Consider the following 16,349-nt stretch of genomic DNA (forward strand, 5'->3'; position numbering starts at 1 on the left):
TTGTCGACAGTAACACAAATGTCTGAATGTTGTGAGTGCATCGAAATATAAGCATTTCACTGTTGTATTCGGCGCATGTGACAAATAAACGTAATAAAATTAGATTTGATAGTTCAGACATACAGTACCAGTCAAACGTTGGACACACTCACTACTCATTCAAGGGCTTTTCTTAATTTGAACTATTTTCTACATTGTAGAATAATAATTAAGACATCACAACTATGAAATAACGCATATGGAATGTAGTAACCGATGATGAGATGAGGTTACACATCCTGATTAAACGAACAGCTCTAAAACCACATGGAATCTGGGTTTAATGTGTACATCACTGGTTAGAGGACAGCTTGTGGTAAGCTCGCTACATTTTGAAGTGTTGCATTTTGATTCAAGTGGATCACCGATGAGATAAGTGTAACGCAACACTTTTTGTTAATCACATAAATAGTACTCTTTCATTTCAGAACCTGGATTTTTCCCTTGATGAGGCTAATATCCATATCATGATGAAATCAATAGATCAAGGGGCAAACATTTAGGGTTCTACATTATGACATCATTAGAACCATGTTAAGACATTCTACATTGTGACATTTTATTGATATCATGGAACAACTCCTTCATGTATTTTCTGATGTCTAATCAGAGATCTTTTACCAGAGTATCTCTTCCCACATTGATCACAGCTATACAATTTCTCTCCTGTGTGTGTTCTCTGGTGTGCAGTCAGCTGGCTAGATGAAACAAAACTCTTCCCACATTGATCACAGATATAACATTTCTCTCCTGTGTGTGTTCTCTGGTGTACAGTCAGCTGGCTAGATGAAACAAAACTCTTCCCACATTGATCACAGCTATAAGGTTTCTCTCCTGTGTGAATCCTTTGGTGTGTTTTCAGGCTGCTTGGAACATTAAAACGCTTCCCACAGTCAGTGCAGCTATAAGGTTTCTCTCCAGTGTGAATTCTCTGGTGTCTTTTCAGGCTGCTTAGATCAGTAAATCTCTTCCCACATTGATCACAGCTATAAGGTTTCTCTCCTGTATGGATTCTCTGATGTCTTTTGAGGTCTGCTGAAGAGGTGAATCTCTTCCCACAGTCAGAGCAGCGGTGAGGTTTCTTCCCTGTGCGTTTCCGCTTCTGTTTCTTGAGATGTTCTGATGCAGAAAAACTCTCCTCTGCCTCTTCAGCTTCATGATGTTGTTGAGGCTCCCCAGAGGATCCACGATCGTCATGTCTCTCTCCTGTGTGAACAACAAAAACAAGGTCAGACAGAATTTTTTTTTACACCTTAGTAGTAAAGTGGATGATTGTAGGCTAGAAATACGTTTTTAAAGTTGCTGAAATCCTAAGCGGTGTGCCAGACGACTTTGATCACCAATATAGGCCCCACTCTGTGTTTGCTAAAATTTCGCCACGAGGGCCGATGCACACACAATTTGGTTGCAGAAACTCTTCCCTGGTAATGAGGAAACCACTAGTTATGGATGTAGTACAGTGCCTTGCGAAAGTATTAGGCCCCCTTGAACTTTGCGACCTTTTGCCACATTTCAGGCTTCAAACATAAAGATATAAAACTGTATTTTTTGTGAAGAATCAACAACAAGTGGGACACAATCATGAAGTGGAACGACATTTATTGGATATTTCAAACTTTTTTAACAAATCAAAAACGGAAAAATTGGGCGTGCAAAATTATTCAGCCCCTTTACTTTCAGTGCAGCAAACTCTCTCCAGAAGTTCAGTGAGGATCTCTGAATGATCCAATGTTGACCTAAATGACTAATGATGATAAATACAATCCACCTGTGTGTAATCAAGTCTCCGTATAAATGCACCTGCACTGTGATAGTCTCAGAGGTCTGTTAAAAGCGCAGAGAGCATCATGAAGAACAAGGAACACACCAGGCAGGTGTGGCCAGGGCAATAAATCGCAATGTCCGTACTGTGAGACGACTAAGACAGCGCTACAAGGAGACAGGACAGACAGCTGACCGTCCTCGCAGTGGCAGACCACATGTGACAACACCTGCACAGGATCAGTACATCCGAACATCACACCTGCAGGACAGAACTGGCAAATCTGGTGCAGTCCATGAGGAGGAGATGCACTGCAGCCCTTAATGCAGCTGGTGGCCACACCAGATACCGAATGTCACTTTTGATTTTGACCCCCCCCTTTGTTCAGGGACACATTATTGCATTTATGTTAGTCACATGTCTGTGGAACTTGTTCAGTTTATGTCTCAGTTGTTGAATCTTGTTATGTTCATACAAATATTTACACATGTTAAGTTTGATGAAAATACACGCAGTTGACAGTGAGAGGATGTTTCTTTTTTTGCTGAGTTTAGTCCTTGTATCTTAACATCATTGTCTGTGGTCAATCTATATTCTATATCTAAATGAAAATTCTACCAATTTTAAAGTAACTTTTATTGCCATTGCCAACTATGTAAAAATAACCTACATAAAGCCAACACATAAAAACATTGCAGCCTGCAGTTAGAAAATCTCCTATAAATCACATTGGCTACACATGGCCTGTCTGCTAGGAACTGGAAACATTGGCTACACATGGCCTGTCTGCTAGGAACTGGAAACATTGGCTACACATGGCCTGTCTGCTAGGAACTGGAAACATTGGCTACACATGGCCTGTCTGCTAGGAACTGGAAACATTGGCTACACATGGCCTGTCTGCTAGGAACTGGAAACATTGGCTACACATGGCCTGTCTGCTAGGAACTGGAAACATTGGCTACACATGGCCTGTCTGCTAGGAACTGGAAACATTGGCTACACATGGCCTGTCTGCTAGGAACTGGAAACATTGGCTACACATGGCCTGTCTGCTAGGAACTGGAAACATTGGCTACACATGGCCTGTCTGCTAGGAACTGGAAACATTGGCTACACATGGCCTGTCTGCTAGGATCTGGAAACATTGGCTACACATGGCCTGTCTGCTAGGAACTGGAAACATTGGCTACACATGGCCTGTCTGCTAGGAACTGGAAACATTGGCTACACATGGCCTGTCTGCTAGGAACTGGAAACATTGGCTACACATGGCCTGTCTGCTAGGAACTGGAAACATTGGCTACACATGGCATGTCTGCTAGGAACTGGAAACATTGGCTACACATGGCCTGTCTGCTAGGAACTGGAAACATTGGCTACACATGGCCTGTCTGCTAGGAACTGGAAACATTGGCTACACATGGCCTGTCTGCTAGGAACTGGAAACATTGGCTACACATGGCCTGTCTGCTAGGAACTGGAAACATTGGCTACACATGGCCTGTCTGCTAGGAACTGGAAACATTGGCTACACATGGCCTGTCTGCTAGGAACTGGAAACATTGGCTACACATGGCCTGTCTGCTAGGAACTGGAAACATTGGCTACACATGGCCTGTCTGCTAGGAACTGGAAACATTGGCTACACATGGCCTGTCTGCTAGGAACTGGAAACATTGGCTACACATGGCCTGTCTGCTAGGAACTGGAAACATTGGCTACACATGGCCTGTCTGCTAGGAACTGGAAACATTGGCTACACATGGCCTGTCTGCTAGGAACTGGAAACATTGGCTACACGTGGCCTGTCTGCTAGGAACTGGAAACATTGGCTACACATGGCCTGTCTGCTAGGAACTGGAAACATTGGCTACACATGGCCTGTCTGCTAGGAACTGGAAACATTGGCTACACATGGCCTGTCTGCTAGGAACTGGAAACATTGGCTACACATGGCCTGTCTGCTAGGAACTGGAAACATTGGCTACACATGGCCTGTCTGCTAGGAACTGGAAACATTGGCTACACATGGCCTGTCTGCTAGGAACTGGAAACATTGGCTACACTTGCTGCCATAAAAGTACTGAGGAAAGGGTCTGAATACTTAAATGTGATTTCAGTTGTTGTTCTTTTCCCAAATTTCCTTCCATCCCTCCTCAGCCTTCCTCTCCTCTGAAGACCCAGTGAGGGTGGAGCTCAGTTAGAGAGCTGTTGAGGGACTGGTTAGGATGAACACTTCTACAGCCAGAGAGGTGAGAGGTCACACATGGTTTAGATGGTAAATATTTATGTCCCCTTAGCGGTTCATTACGTAAACAGAAGGGAATATGTTCCATCATCCATGTTTATTTACATTAGTGCAAATTGTCCACTGATATTGGTGTAATTTCTCACCCCTTTTGGCTGTATGAAAGTTAATTTCCCCTCAGGCACTCATTCACCCCATCTCTTTACATTGGTTATGCTGACATGGTGGCCTGGCTGCGTCCAGACTGTCATAGTCGGTGGCCAGACTCAAATTCCGAACACAACGCCCATCCTGGTTGATCTGAACCTAATGCAGCTTGGAGTGATCGGATGACAGAAATCACATTTAGGTGCCAGGTTTAACTGAGGCCGTAGATGGCTACACATGGCCTGTCTGCTAGGAACTGGAAACATTGGCTACACATGGCCTGTCTGCTAGGAACTGGAAACATTGGCTACACATGGCCTGTCTGCTAGGAACTGGAAACATTGGCTACACATGGCCTGTCTGCTAGGAACTGGAAACATTGGCTACACATGGCCTGTCTGCTAGGAACTGGAAACATTGGCTACACATGGCATGTCTGCTAGGAACTGGAAACATTGGCTACACATGGCCTGTCTGCTAGGAACTGGAAACATTGGCTACACATGGCCTGTCTGCTAGGAACTGGAAACATTGGCTACACATGGCCTGTCTGCTAGGAACTGGAAACATTGGCTACACATGGCCTGTCTGCTAGGAACTGGAAACATTGGCTACACATGGCCTGTCTGCTAGGAACTGGAAACATTGGCTACACATGGCATGTCTGCTAGGAACTGGAAACATTGGCTACACATGGCCTGTCTGCTAGGAACTGGAAACATTGGCTACACATGGCCTGTCTGCTAGGAACTGGAAACATTGGCTACACATGGCCTGTCTGCTAGGAACTGGAAACATTGGCTACACATGGCCTGTCTGCTAGGAACTGGAAACATTGGCTACACATGGCCTGTCTGCTAGGAACTGGAAACATTGGCTACACATGGCCTGTCTGCTAGGAACTGGAAACATTGGCTACACATGGCCTGTCTGCTAGGAACTGGAAACATTGGCTACACATGGCCTGTCTGCTAGGAACTGGAAACATTGGCTACACATGGCCTGTCTGCTAGGAACTGGAAACATTGGCTACACATGGCCTGTCTGCTAGGAACTGGAAACATTGGCTACACATGGCCTGTCTGCTAGGAACTGGAAACATTGGCTACACATGGCCTGTCTGCTAGGAACTGGAAACATTGGCTACACATGGCCTGTCTGCTAGGAACTGGAAACATTGGCTACACATGGCATGTCTGCTAGGAACTGGAAACATTGGCTACACATGGCCTGTCTGCTAGGAACTGGAAACATTGGCTACACATGGCCTGTCTGCTAGGAACTGGAAACATTGGCTACACATGGCCTGTCTGCTAGGAACTGGAAACATTGGCTACACATGGCCTGTCTGCTAGGAACTGGAAACATTGGCTACACATGGCCTGTCTGCTAGGAACTGGAAACATTGGCTACACATGGCATGTCTGCTAGGAACTGGAAACATTGGCTACACATGGCCTGTCTGCTAGGAACTGGAAACATTGGCTACACATGGCCTGTCTGCTAGGAACTGGAAACATTGGCTACACATGGCCTGTCTGCTAGGAACTGGAAACATTGGCTACACATGGCCTGTCTGCTAGGAACTGGAAACATTGGCTACACATGGCCTGTCTGCTAGGAACTGGAAACATTGGCTACACATGGCCTGTCTGCTAGGAACTGGAAACATTGGCTACACATGGCCTGTCTGCTAGGAACTGGAAACATTGGCTACACATGGCCTGTCTGCTAGGAACTGGAAACATTGGCTACACATGGCCTGTCTGCTAGGAACTGGAAACATTGGCTACACATGGCCTGTCTGCTAGGAACTGGAAACATTGGCTACACATGGCCTGTCTGCTAGGAACTGGAAACATTGGCTACACATGGCCTGTCTGCTAGGAACTGGAAACATTGTATCAACTATGTATTAACTTGGTTTGGCCCAGAAAAACTAGGTTGTCCCTTTAAAAATAAAAATCACCCAATCTGCAGTTCAACCAATAACAAAGCTGTAATTACACCATTATTTTGGTAATAAGATGGATGGGGCTGGAGAAATGTAACTACTCTCAAATTCATAGACAGACCTATGGATGCAAGGACTGACCATCCATGATATGAACATTATAGTTTTAACCATGTTGAGGCTATACAGTGTTGATTTAAATTGTTTTTAATCATTGGATAAAAAAAAAAGTTTATTTTGGGTTCTGATGGGGTACAACAGTTGAACTAAGCTCATGAGGCATGTGTTATATTCTTCAAGAATCAATGGTTATAAATAAAGATTTTAAAAGTCAAAATATGGATGTTGTAATTACAGATTATACAGTGCACTTGGAAAGTATTCAGACCCCTTCACTTTCTCCACATTTTGTTACATTACATCCTTATTCTAAAATGGATTAAATTAAATGTTTTCCTCATTAATCTACACACAATACACTATAATGATAACATAAAAAAAAAATGTTTGCACATTTATTAAAATAAAAAACATGAATACCTTATTTACATAAGTATTTAGACCCTAAATTGAGATCAGGTGCATCCTGTTTCCTGACTCTCAGACCATGAGAAACAAGATTCTCTGGTCTGTTGAAACCTAGATTAAACTCTTTGGCCTGAATGACGAGCATCACGTCTGGCACCATCCCTATGGTGGCAGGGACTGGAGGACTAGTCAGGCTTGAGGGAACTAGTCAGCATTGAGGGTAAGATGAACAGAGCAAGTACAGAGAGATCCTTGATGAAAATCTGCTCCAGAGCGCTCAGAACCTCAGACTGGGGTGAAGGTTCACCTTCCAACAGGACAACGACTCTAAGCACACAGCCAAGACAACGCAGGAGTGGCTTCGGGACAACGACTCTGAATACTTTTTTCTATGCAGAGAACAATGGGAGACAGTCCCCAAAGTGTGCCAAGCTTGTAGTGTCATACCCAAGAAGCCTGAAGGCTGTAATTGCTGCCATAAAAGTACTGAAGAAAGGGTCTGAATACTTAAATGTGATTTCAGTTGTTGTTTTTTTCCCAAATTTTCAAAAAATCAGTTTTTCTTTTGTCATTGTGTATATATATATATATTTAAACCGTTTTAAAATAAGGCTGTAACATAACATAACGAGGGAAAAGCCAATGGGTCTGAATCATTTTAACGTCCAAATATGGATGAGGCAATTGTAGATTTACTCATTCATAGCCACACATCAGTTCAACAACTGCAGAGTTTGTGCCTCTGTATTTAAGACAGTACTTACTAGTGTTAATCAGGGACCGGTTTCCCAAAACCATTTTATGGCTAAGTTCATCGTTACCATTGGATGCCTTAAGATGCGTTTGGGAAACCGGGCCCAGATATCCAGTTCCCTCATCTTCTTCCTCCACCTTTCTGGAAGTGACAGTCATCTCCCCCTCCTCCTCTTTCACTCCAAAAACTGCATCCTCCTCTTTCCCCTCCTCTTCTTTCACTGAAACGCCTTTCTCTTCTTCCACTGAAACGTCTTTCTCTTCTTCTTTCACGGTAACAGCCTCCTCTTCTTTCTCCTCTTTTACGACAACGTTCAGCCACATATCCTCTTTCTCCGTCCAGCAGACCTCCTCTTCTTTATCAGGAGGAGAGTAGCTTAGTGAACTCATGGTCATGGATGTTAGCTAGCTAGGCTAATGAATGAGCAGCAATCTAAATTGCCATGAGCAGACCAATAACATCGTAAATATTACATTAAATCGGATAACTAACTAGACGACAGAAGTGGGTTTAAAACACAGTGGCTAACATACACTAAAGCGTCTAAAGAGCTTTATTGGTTCGTTTATTTTGTCTATCAAGCTACGGAGGTGTCTGACCAACTGTTGCTGCTTTTGAAATTAGCGTTTTGTCCACTAGATTATACGTCACACCAACAGCATCGCCTTAAATTCCCAGACAGCCATCTGCTGACTGGAGTGGGTAACGCAGTTGAGTAAAATGTCGAGTTTATATTCAGACAAAAAGTTAATCGGTAGGAAGCATGAGTTTTTACCCACCAATGTAACAACACAGTGTGGTTAAAGACTTAGTAACGTAGAAGCAGTCACAATCTGGTTACCTATATGTGCAAACTGTTGTTTTCTCGAGAGCGGTTTGCGGCACAGTCGATAGCGCGCTCGGGCTAGAAGGTCGAGGGTTTGAGCCCTGCGTCCTGTTGTTTCATTACACTACATATTTATTAACTTCCGATATCTTCTAAACTACATACAAGACACAACGTCATATTGATCTACTATATATAAACAGTAAATTTGATTTACTCTGTGCTACAAAGTTTGTATGCTAACGTTTTACATGCTGACTCGTTTGTCACGAGCATGTTCATTTTGTCCATCCAGACTCGATCAGCAGTTTGAAATATCAAAATGAACCAACTATATTAATTGTGGGACTGGTCGAAAAACATTAAACATTCATGGCAATTTAGATAGCTTGCTGTTGCTAGCTCAATTGTCCTGGGATATAAACATGGAGTTGTTATTTTACCTGAAATTCACAATGTCCTCTACTCTGACAATAAATGCACAGATAAAACGGTAAACCGAGTTTGTATCTAGTAATCCTACTTCAGGCTTCTTCTTCTGCGTCAAATACTAAATGTTCAGTGAATGTTAGGTGGTTTACATAATTAACTTACTAACCTTCTAAAAGTTGACCGCCAAAATCTTACCAAACCATTCATTATTCTACTAACTATGCTCACCAATGTAGCTGACCGATGTAGAGAGTGACAAGTGCCTTAGCAGAATGTTTTTTTGTGATGGGGTAATGCAGTTTAAACATTTGAGGCATTTATAAGTAAATAATAAAAAATAAATTGCAGTTGAAGTCAGAAGTTTACATGCACTTAGGTTGGAGTCATTAAAACAAATTTTTCAACCACTCCACAAATGTCTTGCTCACAAACTATAGTTTTTGGCAAGTCAGTTAGGACATCTACTTTGTGCATGACACGTAATTGTTCCAACAATTCTTTACAGACAGATTATTTCACTTGTAATTCCCTGTATCACAATTCCAGTGGGTCAGAAGTTTACATACACTAAATTGACTGTGCCTTTAAACAGCTTGGAAAATTCCAGAAAATTATGTCATATTTTAGAAGCCTCTGATAGGCTAATTGACATAATGTGAGTCAGGAGTCAGGAGTCAGGAGGTGTACCTGTGGATGTATTTCAAGGCCTACCTTCAAACTCAGTGCTTCTTTGCTTGACATCATGGGAAAATCAAAAGAAATCAGCCAAGACCTCAGAAAAAAGATTGTAGACCTCCACAAGTCTGGTTCATCCTTGGGAACAATTTCCAAACGCCTGAAGGTACCACGTTCATCTGTACAAACAATAGTCCACAAGTATAAACACCATGGAACCATGCAGCTGTCATACCGCTCAGGAAGGAGAACGCGTTCTGTCTCCCAGAGATGAGCGTACTTTGGTGTGAAAAGTGCAAATCATTCCCAGAACAACATCAAAAGACCTAGTGAAGATGCTGGAGGAAACAGGTATAAAATAATCCACAGTAAAACAAGTTCTATATCAAATCAAATTTATTTATATAGCCCTTTGTACATCAGCTGATATCTCAAAGTGCTGTACAGAAACCCAGCCTAAAACCCCAAACAGCAAGCAATGCAGGTGTAGAAGCACGGTGGCTAGGAAAAACTCCCTAGAAAGGCCAATACCTAGGAAGAAACCTAGAGAGGAACCAGGCTATGTGGGGTGGCCAGTCCTCTTCTGGCTGTGCCGGGTGGAGATTATAACAGAACATGGCCAAGATGTTCAAATGTTCATAAATGACCAGCATGGTCGAATAATAATAAGGCAGAACAGTTGAAACTGGAGCAGCAGCACAGTCAGGTGGAAGTTGAAACTGGAGCAGCAGCATGGCCAGGTGGACTGGGGACAGCAAGGAGTCATCATGTCAGGTAGTCCTGGGGCATGGTCCTAGGGCTCAGGTCAGTTGAAACTGGAACAGCAGCATGGCCAGGTGGACTGGGGACAGCAAGGAGTCATCATGTCAGGTAGTCCTGGGGCATGGTCCTAGGGCTCAGGTCCTCCGAGAGAGAGAAAGAAAGAGAGAAGGAGAGAATTAGAGAACGCACACTTAGATTCACCGAATAGGACAGGAGAAGTACTCCAGATATAACAAACTGACCCCAGCCCCCCGACACATAAACTACTGCAGCATAAATACTGGAGGCTGAGACAGGAGGGGTCAGGAGACACCGTGGCCCCATCCGAGGACACCCCCGGACAGGGCCAAACAGGACATAACCTGAAAGGCCGCTCGACAAGGAAGAAGCCACTGCTCCAAAACCGCCATAAAAAAGCCAGACTATGGTTTGCAACTGCACATGGGGACACAGATTGTACTTTTTGGAGAAATGTCCTCTGGTCTGATGAAACAAATATAGAACTGTTTGGTCATAATGACCATCGTTATGTTTGGAGGAAAAAGGGGGAGGCTTGCAAGCTGAAGAACACCATCCCAACCTTGAAGCACGGGGGTGGAAGCATCATGTTGTGGGGGTGCTTTGCTGCAGGAGGACTGGTGCACTTCACAAAATAGATGGCATCGCGAGGAAGGAAAATTATGTGGATATATTGAAGCAACATCTCAAGACATCAGTCAGGAAGTTAAACCTTGATCGCAAAAGGGTGTTCCAAATGGACGGTGACCCCAAGCATACTTCCAAAGTTGTGGTAAAATGGCTTAAGACAACAAAGTGAAGGTGTTGGAGTGGCCATCACAAAGCCCTTACCTCAATTTTCTCAACAGAACCGAAAAAGCATGTGTGAGCATGGAGGCCTACAAACCTGACTCAGTTACACCAGCTCTGTCAGGAGGAATAGGCCAAAATTCACCCAACTTATTGTGGGAAGCTTGTGAAGACTATCTGAAACGTTTGACCCAAGTTAAACAATTTAAAGGCAATGCTACCAAATACTAATTGAGTGTATGTAAACTTCTGATCCACTGGGAGCATGTTGGTACCCTCTTCAGATCTGTGCCTCGACACAATCCTGTCTCAGAGCTCTACAGACGATTCCTTCTACCTCATGGCTTGGTTTTTTGCTCTGACATGCACTCTCAACTGTGGCATCTTATATAGACAGGTGTTGTGCCTTTCCAAATCATTTCCAATCAATTGACTTTACCACAGGTGGATTCCAATTAAGTTGTAGAAACATCTCAAGGATGATCAATAGAAACAAGATGCACCTGAGCTCAATTTCAGGTCTCTTAGAAAAGGGTCTGAATACTTATGTAAATACGTTTTTTCAGTTTTTTATTTTTAATACATTTGCACACATTTCTAGAACATGTTTTCACTTTGTCATTATGGGGTATTGTGATGTCATTATGGGATATTGTGATGTCATTATGGGATATTGTGATGTTATTATGGGGTATTGTGTGTAGATTGATGAGGAAAACGTTTTATTAAATCAAATTTAGAATAAGGCTGTAACGTAACAAAATATGGAAAAAGTCAAGGGGTCTGAATACTTTCCGAATGCACTGCAGGTCTCTCCATTAATGGGAGATGGACATTTAAACTGATCAACGCTCTCTTTATATAACTGACTGATTGATTCATTCACCTTCCATCCTGAAAGGAATTTGATCATATCTGTACATTACAGCAACACCTGTAATTACAAAAGCACAATGATGAATATAAGGTAAGGTCTGAGACAAGGTAGGCATTAGGGTTAGCAGTTAGCCATTAGGGTTAGCAGTGTGGTTAAGGTTATAGATTTGATGACTGTGGTACTAAGTTGAACCTCTCGAGGAGAAAGTCATCTAAAAGTAATCAGATTACATTAGTGAGTTTGGGGAATCCAACAGTTATGTTACTGATGACACTTTTAGACAGGTAACTAGTAACTAACAGATTACATTTAGAAAGTAACCTACTCAACCCTGGATACAGTATAAAGGTCTCTCCATGGGTGGGAGACAGACATTTAAGATGATCAACACCCTCTTTATATTACTGACTTGTTGACTGATTGATCCATTCATCCTTCCATCCCTCCTCAGCCTTCCTCTCCTCTGAAGACCCAGTGAGGATGGAGCTCAGTCAGAGAGCTGTTGAGGGACTGGTTAGGAAGAACACATCCACAGCCAGAGAGGTGAGAGGTCATACACAGTTTAGATGGTAAATATTTATGTCCCCTTGGGAATACAGATATGCATCTGTTGGTCACAGATACTCTGGCAATTCCGAACACAATGCCCATTCTGGCAGATCTAAACCTAATGCAGCACATCGTGATTTTTGTGCATCCAGACCTAATGCAGCTTGGAATGATCAGATGACAGAAGTCACATTTAGGTGCCAGGTGTAACTGAGGCCGTAGATGCTCCATATCCATTACTTTGAGAGTTTTATATAATATTACTAAATATATTTCTTTCTGTGTTGCAGGGGCAGTCAAGAAATGGAACGGCAAGGCCACAGAACATGACATAAGCAGAGCTGTGGGAGACCACCTCAAGCCCCTGGTAGAGCCGGGGGTGGTGTTTACCTCTCCACCACGCCTTCAGCAGGCTGGAAAAGTGGGATTTGTTTTGTAATATATTCAAATCAAATCAAGCTTTATTTATACAGCACATTTCAGACACAATGCAACACAATGGATTCACAGGAAAAAACAATGAATAAAAACAATGACAATAAAAAGATAAATCTTTCCAACAAACAGGAAAAAAAATGAGAATAAAAACTGAAAGACTAATGAACATTCTAAGGAAAAGACATTGATTAAAATAGTAAGAATAGGATGTAATATCCAACCAGAAATATAAACTAGTTTTACTACATTGTTAGTAAACAATATAATTGTACCAATAAAAACTCAGTTATTTATCATAATTGAAAAAAAAACTAAATATTTTTAACTACAATGTAGTTTTCTTTTCATAACGCAAACACTTTTTGGTTAATCACATAAATAGTTCATCTTTCATTTCAATCCACAGCTGAAATCAAACAAACATTTAGGGTTTCTTCATTATGACATCATTACCCTACTCCTATTGCATTGTGACATTTTTTTCATTGATATGACGTATTCTCTGGTGCAAAGTCAACTCTCTAGATTCAGTACAACTCTTCTCACATTGAACAACTCCTTCATGTATGTATTTTCTGATGTTTAATCAGAGATCTTTTATCAGAGTATCTCTTGTCACATTGATCACAGCTATGAGGTTTCTCTCCTGTGTGTGTTCTCTGGTGTGATTTTAAAAGTCCTGACGAAACAAAACTCTTTCCGCAGTCAGAGCATTGGTAAGGTTTCTCTCCTGTGTGTATTCTCTGGTGTACTATCAGGCTGCTTAAGTGCCTAAAACTCCTCCCACATAGATGACAGCTATAAGGTTTCTGTCCTGTGTGGGTTCTCTGGTGTGATTTTAAATGTCCTGACAAAACAAAACACTTCCCACAATCAGAGCAGCTATAAGGTTTTTCTCTTCTATGGATTCTCTGATGTATTTTTAGGGTTGCTAAAGAGGTGCAACTCTTCCCACAATTAGAGCAGCAGTGAGGTTTCTCTCCAATGTGTTTTTTCTGGTGTACTTTTAGTGAATCTGATCTTGAGTAAGTCTTCCCACAGTCAGAGCAGTGGTGAGACTTCTTCCCTGTGTGAATTCTCTGGTGTGCCTTCAGTGAATCTGATCTTGAGTAACTCTTCCCACAGACAGAGCAGCGGTGAGATTTCTTCCCTGTGGGTTTCCGCTGGTGTTTCTTGAGGTGTTCTGATGTGGAGAGACTCTTCTCTGCCTCGTCAGCTTCATGATGTTTGTGAGGCTCCCCAGAGAATCCACAAGAGTCACGTCTCTCTCCTGTGTGAACAACAAAGTCAGACAGATGGTTATTGGCCACAACAACAGAAATCCACTGTTTATTTTAGCTAAAAAGGTGATCCCCATGATGTCGTACAACAATTTACATCCTTAATGAATGTTTAAATGCTTTTACAAACGTATTTGACAATTATCTTAAAAAGACAGTCAAGTGAGCAACAACAGACTTATTTTGTATTATTGTTTCCACAGTAGTATAGTGGATGATTCCAGGCTATAAATACATTATTACAGTTGCTGAAACCAGAAGCAGTGTGTCAGATATCTTTTCGTCTTTTATTATTTAGAAAAGGAATACTTTCACCAAATTGTCTAAATGGATTCTCTGAACATTATATCACCAGGTTCCCCCATTAGGCAAACCATTAACAGTATATATCTCACCAAGTTCCCCCATTAGGCAAACTATTAACGGTATTTATCTCACCAGGTTCCCCCATTAGGCAAACTATTAACGGTATTTATCTCACCAGGTTCCCCCATTAGGCAAACCATTAACAGTATATATCTCACCAAGTTCCCCCATTAGGCAAACCATTAACAGTATTTATATCACCAAGTTCCCCCAAACCATTAACAGTATTTATCTCACCAAGTTCCCCCATTAGGAAAACCATTAACAGTATTTATCTCACCAGGTTCCCCCCCATTAGGCAAACCATTAACAGTATATATCTCACCAGGTTCCCCCATTAGGCAAACCATTATCATTACTACATTGTCTATTGCTGTATATCTTCAGTGCTGCTCTTTGTTCACGCCCATTTATCATCCTTCACACCCTCTAGAGCCTTAGACCCGCCCATCTCTTAAAGAATTCACATTGGAACATGAGAATGTGGCCATGTGATAAAGCAGTGAGGCATAAAAAAACAAAGATGTCAACAATAAAATACTTCATTAACTTCAAGTACGAAAGGTAGTAGATGACAATTATGAAAAATCTAAAAAACGAAGGTCAAACCAATATCTAGACTGAGGCCTTTATCATCAGATCCTTTGAGTAACTCTGGTTCAGGTTATTAAATGAACAAATTCATCTAGTCTGAGAGCATATTTCTGTCCTGCCCTTTGGACCAGGACATGTTTTTCATTGCAAAAGTCATGATCTTCTCCCCAAAAAATATATTTGCCGGGTCGTGTCCAGTCCCGGGGGGATGTTTTCACCTCTCTGGGACGAAGGACGTCAACATCGAACAGCAGCTGAAACCTGGTTCCATCTGAGTGAAAGCTCCTTGGTCACAACAACACCAGGCTCTAGACCATTCAAACTGTAACCTGGTTCAAAACAACACCAGGCTCCAGACCATTCAAACTGTAACCTGGTTCAAAACAACACCAGGCTCCAGACCATTCAAACTGTAGATAGATGTAAAATATATGAATCTAGCTAGCCAGCTAGTTGAACATGCAAATAAACTACCTCAATCTATAACCCAGTAGCGAGCTATCTAGCTATCATTTAATAATGTCTAGCTATCTAACTATCATTTAATAATGTCTAGCTATCTAACTATCATTAATAATGTCTAGCCAGCCAGCCATCTTAGCATGTGTCCCAATCAAAACCAAACATTAACACCACACATCAGTTCAACAACTGCAGAGTTTGTGCCTCTGTATTTAAGACAGTACTTACTAGTGTTAATCAGGGAACGGTTTCTCAAAACCATTTCACGGTTAAGTTCATCGTTAGAACCATTGGATGCCTTAAGATGACTTTGGGAAACCGGGCCCAGATATCCAGTTTCCTCCTCTTCCTCCTCCTCCTCTTTTTTCGATGTAACAGTCATCTCCCTCTCCTCCTCTTTCACTCCAAAAACTGCATCCTCCTCTTCTTTTACTGTAACATCCTCCTCCTCTTTCACTCTGAACGAGTCTTCCTCTTCTTTCACTGAAACGTCTTTCTCTTCTTCTTTCACTGTAGCAGCCTCGCCCTCTACTTGTTTTTCTATTGTAACATCTTTCTCTTCCTCTTTCACCAGAGCTTCTTCCTCCGTCCAGCAGACCTCCTCTTCTTTTACAGGAGGAGAGTAGCTTAGTGAACTCATGGTCGGGGATATTAGCTAGCTAGGCTAATGCTAACTTAATAAAACTTAACTTAACTAGATGACCAATAACAACACCGTAAATATGAAATTAAATCGGATAACTTAGTAGACGACAGAAGTGTGTTTAAAACACAGTGTTAAATATACACTAAAGCGACTAAAGAGCTTTATTGGTTCGTCTATTTTGTCTATCAAGCTACGGAGGT

The 16,349-nt window shown here is 42.0% G+C and overlaps 2 protein-coding genes across 2 annotated transcripts in view; both read right to left on the minus strand.

The window, feature by feature from the left end:
• Window positions 1–15,870, minus strand: part of LOC116363032 (zinc finger protein 239-like) — a 54,780-nt gene extending 38,910 nt beyond the window's left edge. The window contains exon 1 of the mRNA XM_031816939.1: window positions 15,732–15,870. Coding sequence (XP_031672799.1) covers window positions 15,732–15,765 — 34 coding nt within the window. The 5' untranslated portion in view covers window positions 15,766–15,870. The remainder of the gene's footprint in view (window positions 1–15,731) is intronic.
• Window positions 265–8,079, minus strand: LOC116363030 (zinc finger protein 239-like). The gene is made up of 2 exons (XM_031816934.1): window positions 7,446–8,079; window positions 265–1,245 (listed from the first exon to the last, which is right to left on the minus strand). The coding sequence occupies exons 1-2, from the start codon at window positions 7,828–7,830 to the stop codon at window positions 608–610; spliced, it is 1,023 nt and encodes a 340-aa protein (XP_031672794.1). The 5' UTR covers window positions 7,831–8,079; the 3' UTR covers window positions 265–607.
• Window positions 15,871–16,349: the final 479 nt, after the last annotated feature.

The sequence above is a fragment of the Oncorhynchus kisutch genome, unplaced genomic scaffold (genome assembly GCF_002021735.2).
Source record: "Oncorhynchus kisutch isolate 150728-3 unplaced genomic scaffold, Okis_V2 scaffold902, whole genome shotgun sequence".
NCBI classification, from domain to species: domain Eukaryota; kingdom Metazoa; phylum Chordata; class Actinopteri; order Salmoniformes; family Salmonidae; genus Oncorhynchus; species Oncorhynchus kisutch.